At 39.4% G+C, this 5182-nt stretch overlaps 1 protein-coding gene across 1 annotated transcript in view; it reads left to right on the top strand.

The window, feature by feature from the left end:
- Gtf2h2c (GTF2H2 family member C) overlaps positions 1 to 2606 on the top strand; it is a 38194-nt gene extending 35588 nt beyond the window's left edge. The window contains exon 17 of the mRNA XM_048806060.1: positions 1324 to 2606. Coding sequence (XP_048662017.1) covers positions 1324 to 1328 — 5 coding nt within the window. The 3' untranslated portion in view covers positions 1329 to 2606. The remainder of the gene's footprint in view (positions 1 to 1323) is intronic.
- Positions 2607 to 5182: the final 2576 nt, after the last annotated feature.

Raw genomic sequence — 5182 nt, 5'->3', positions numbered from 1 at the left:
GGGGGGGGGGGGGGGGGAGAGAGAGAGAGAGAGAGAGAGAGAGAGAGAGAGAGAGAGAGAGAAAGAGGAGAGAGAGAGCGAGCAAAAGCGAAAGCGAACACATCAGAGAAAGCACATCTGTGAGGATTATTTGGCCCAGGAATTTTTTGGGAACTGAACCATCACCTGCAGTTCTGCTTTCATTCAAGAAAATTCTCCACTGCCCATACCAGGACATGATAACTGCTCTCCCTGGGGTCCATGAGGATGTCATTCATCTGTCATCTACCCCTATCAATTGGCTAACCAACACTGTCTGTCCACTTCAGTACCCAGTGCACACAACACCACCAGGAACCCCAAGAGGGAAAAATGACTAATGTGGTCTAGACTGTGTCCCAATGGAGCAGGGGTAAGGGAGCATTCAACACCTCTACTTGGGGGAGGGTTGCTAAATAAATGTACCTTGACTCTATAGGAGACTTCTTTTCTCCTTCCCTTTTCTCCCTGAGATGAAGAAATATTTATTGAAATCTTTCTTATAATAATTAAAAATATTTACAAAGTAAGAAAGGAGCTAGGGGTATAGAGCACTTGCCTAGCATTCACAAGGTCCTGGGTTCAATGCCCAGCAAAAGGAAAAAAATCCCAAGTATTAGAATGCCATGTTTACCTTTGTGACATTTCAAGAGCCTCATAATGACCCTGAGTGTTTCTGGAAATATATGGATTTTTCCAAGTGAGATGGCACAGGCCTGCCATTCCAGCTACTCAGGAGGCTGAGGCAAGAGGATTCAAAGTTTGAAGTCAGCGTTAGCAACTTAGCAAGGCTCTCAGCAATTTAGGGAGACTCTGTCTCAAAATAACATAAAAAGGGCTATGAATATGAATCAGTGGTTAAGCAACCCTGAGTCAGTCCCTGGATAGATGAAAAAAATATATTTTATACACACACACACACACACACACACACACACACACACCCCTGGCCTTGCTTTAATTTAGAAGGATTCAATCTAAGGTCATATGAATAAATATTCAGTTACCAGATAGATTAAATTATTGATGTAATATCCTTAAAAGCAGAGACAGAATGTTTGTAAGCCTAACAAGTCTTTGTCATCATATGCTTATTAAATACAGCCATTAAATATATCTAAGCCGCGCATATCAGTGCATGCCTGAAATCCAGCTACATGGAGAACTGAGGCAAGAGGATCAAGAGTTTAAGGATAGTTTGGACAACATAGGAGGACACTGTCTCAAAAAATTTGTATATCTGAATATAAAAAAGATACGAATAAATTAAGGTTTATCTCTCTCTCTCTTTTTTTTTTTTTTCAGAGTAGAAATTAGAAGTTTATTAAAGGACAGCAGAAAAGACTTCTCCCCGAGGACAAAGGGGACCCAAGAGGTGGAATCCGTGGAAGTGCGGTTGTCTCCCCTTTTTAGTTTTGGTGATGGAATGTAAGGGGGAAGGGTTGGGACACAGGTGAGCCAAACAAGTAATCTGGGCAGGAAGGACTTCATTATCACTTCTTTGGGATGGGCTATCTCCAAATCTGTTGGGGGCTGTTTCCTGGGTTCCATTAACATTCCTTTGGGATGGACTTTGGGCCTAGGGGCTAAGGTTTATCTCAATAGGAAAAATTAGAAGAGAATGACAAAGTTGAATATTTATGCCACTCATTAGGGTTATAGAAGATCCCAAATTGTACAGAATCAACTTAATCAATTAGTAAAATGGTTTAGATGCAACAGGGAAATGTGATGGGTAGTAAAATAACTTCTAGATAAAGACAGGTTAACTCAACCTCAATTCTGCTACATACTAGCTGTGCCATTTTGGACAAATTACTTAAGCACTCTGGGTTTCAGGTTGACTCATCTATAAGCTGGAGATTAAATAATAGCACTTCATATAGCATCCTGGGAGAATGAAAAGCAATGTGTTCAAAGTACTAAATTTGGAATCTGGCACATGGTGTGCTTGTGGTGAATATTAATTATCATTGTTTTTAATAAATATTTACATTGTGCTTGCTACATGCTAGGCACTGTTTTAACTTAGCAAAAAGTTATGTGCTAAGCACTATTTTAAAATTGTACAGATATTAATCCATTTGATCCTCATAACAGTCCTGTGAGACAGGTACTATCATTATCATCATTATCATCATCATCATCATCTCTCATAGACAAGGAAATTGAAGTCCAGAGATTAAGTAATTTAGGACAACACAGGCAGTAAGAGCCAGTAATTCAAATTCAAACAATCCACTTCCACCAACTGTGATTCCCACACACCCTATATGGCATTGGGATTGAACCGAGGGACACTGAGTCACTGAGCTACAGCAGCAGGCTTTTTTATTTTGAAACAGAGCCTCTCTAAAATGCCCAGTCTGACCTCAAACTCAGCCTCCATAGTAGTTGGAATGACAGGCAAGCAACTCTGTGCCTGGCCAGAGACCATGCTGTTGACTAAATCAGGCTTCATCATCATCCTTGCTGCTGCCATCATCATCATCATCATCATCACCACCACCATCCTCTTGAACCAGAAAATGAAGGTGATGCATGAGGAATTAATTTGTATGTGTTAATTGATTATTAAAGTTTTATCTTGGGGCTGAGGATGTGGCTCAAGCGGTAGCGCGCTTGCCTGGCGTGCGTGCGGCCCGGGTTCGATCCTCAGCACCACATACAAACAAAGATGTTGTGTCCGCCGAAAACTAAAAAATAAATATTAAAATTCTCTCTCTCTCTCTCTCTTTAAAAAAAAAAAGTTTTATCTACACAACAAATGGTTTCATAAAATATGTACATCACTCATGTAAACTGAATTATATTTTAAGTAAAAATTTGGACTTGGAGATAAAAATATGCTTTTGGAATCATTTGGATGGTTAGCAGGACTGTTAGGTCAAAAAAGAAAAGAAAAACTCAGAGTCAGTGTATGTTTCTCCTCTCTCCTCTCTCCTCTCCTCTCCTCTCCTCTCCTCTCCTCTCCTCTCTCTCTCTCTCTCTCTGAACTGAGGATTTAATCCAGTGGTGCTTACCACTGGATTTTATCCCTATCTCTTTTTATGTTTTATTTTGAGTCAAGGTCTCATTTAGTTGCTTTGGGCCTCACTAAATTGCTGAGGCTGGCCCGGAATTTTTGATCCTCTTGTCTCAGCCTTCCAAGTCACTGGGATTAAAAGCATACACCATGTGCCCAGCTAAATTTGCCTAGCTTTCTCCTCCTCTTCTTATAGGATTGCTACAAAAAACATTCCATTAATAATTCCTAATAACTCTCAAGTTAATGGAATGACCAAATATAAAGCACTTCATAAATTATTCTACAATAACAAAAACTTATAGAAAAGTAAGCTATGATTATCCATTTATACCCCAACAGAGGCAGAGTAGTGTTCATTTGTATGTATTATAAATGAACATGTAATATGCATGCATATCCTTGGAAAAGAATCTCAAAGCCTATATAATATTCAGTCCATGTTGGTTGCCAAATGGGGAAATGGGATTGCCACTGTGACAAGGACAAAATTTTCTTAAATCTTCTTTGTTGAGATCAAATGATAATATGGAAATAGCACCAAACACAATTTGACCAGAAGGGCAATAAAGAATTCAGTGTCTGTGCATTATAGTGGCACCCACCTGTAATTCTAGCTGCTAGGGAGATTGAGCAGGAGAATAAAAAATCCTAGACTAGGCTTGGCAATTTAGTGAGACGCTGTCTCAAAATAAAAAGGGCTGGGATGTAGCTCAGTGGTAGAGTGCTTGGCTAGCATGTTGGAGGCCCTGGTTTCGATCCCCAATACCATCACACAAATAATGATAATAATAATAATAGCAATAATAATGATAATAATAAACAACAAATAAGTAAATAAAATTTATATTTTCAAAATTCCAGGGACGGGTTTAGTAATTTATTTACAGTATTGGATATCTAAGGAACCAAAACATTGTCCAAAGTTTCTCATGGTCCACATTTTGTACCTGATACTATAACATAGAGGTTAGATGGGTGGATTCATTGCCATGCAAATTTGAAGAATGAAATCCTCAGTCACAAGGGTGAAAGCAAATTCACAGGATTTATTCGAGCATCAGGAAGAAAGCAGAGCTCCCAAAGAGGGAAGGTCCAAAGAGAGGGAGGCCAATGGGTGTCTGTTGTCTAGGAGTTTTTAATGAGCTTGATCTGTTCCTATAAATGATTAGTGGGTATAAGGTTTAGAACTCTATTTTGCCTTTTTAGAAAACCTGGAGAAAAGTGATTTTTAAGCCTTAATCAACACAAGGGTAAGGGCGAGGGTCTGTTGGTGCAAGAAGTTCATTTTGGGGTTGGTCATGTTAAGGGACTGTTAAGGAACAGTCCTTGTGCTGGGGTCACCTGGCTTCAGAAGTTTGAGTTACCCATCTTCCCACACAACCCTCCACCTCGACACTTTTCCTGGCTACTTATGGGTGGCCTCTTTCTGTCTCAATACTCTTCAGGTGATAATGGCATTAGAGGCCTGTGCTCAGCTGTGATGAGCAGCTTCCCACCCATACTCCTAACCAAAGGGCCTTCCCTGGGAAATCCCAGGCTGTGATAAGAGGTGGGTGGGATATAGTGTGATCAGTGACATGACCATGACTGCCAGGGTGCTCTGTAAGCAAGGCCATTTATCTGAAGAGTACGTATCCATGTTATGGCATTATGGGAAGAAATTAATATGAAATTAATAATCCACATTTAATTTCATTGTGTAAATGGAATAATTATGGGATATTGTGGTTATTTAAAACACTTTGGTGTTTTTCTATGTAACAATTTAATTGCATTTAAATATATGATTTCTTCTCTTTGATCTTTGTCTAAAGAATGGAAAAAAAATAATGGGAAAAAATGGTACCCTTTGATTTGGTCCTGCACCTTCCCCCACCCAAGGTGACCAAGTAATAAGATTCTTGGAGATGCATATTAGTGTTATCTAGAATATGCTGGGCTTGGATTTTTTTTAAGTAATTTTTTTTTTCTTTTTTTGGTACCAGGAATTGAACTCAGGGGTACTCAACTATTGTAGGGGCAAACGAGGCAAGGCACCGAAGATAGCAGGAAACAGTTTTATTTGGCTGCAGCCACATTCAGAGGATACAGCCTTTACTGTAATCAATCAGAGTTTTATACCCAGCATGTAAGGGG

Source organism: Marmota marmota, unplaced genomic scaffold (assembly GCF_001458135.2).
Source record: "Marmota marmota marmota unplaced genomic scaffold, marMar, whole genome shotgun sequence".
Taxonomy (NCBI): domain Eukaryota; kingdom Metazoa; phylum Chordata; class Mammalia; order Rodentia; family Sciuridae; genus Marmota; species Marmota marmota.
This window is presented reverse-complemented; position numbering and strand designations above follow the sequence as displayed.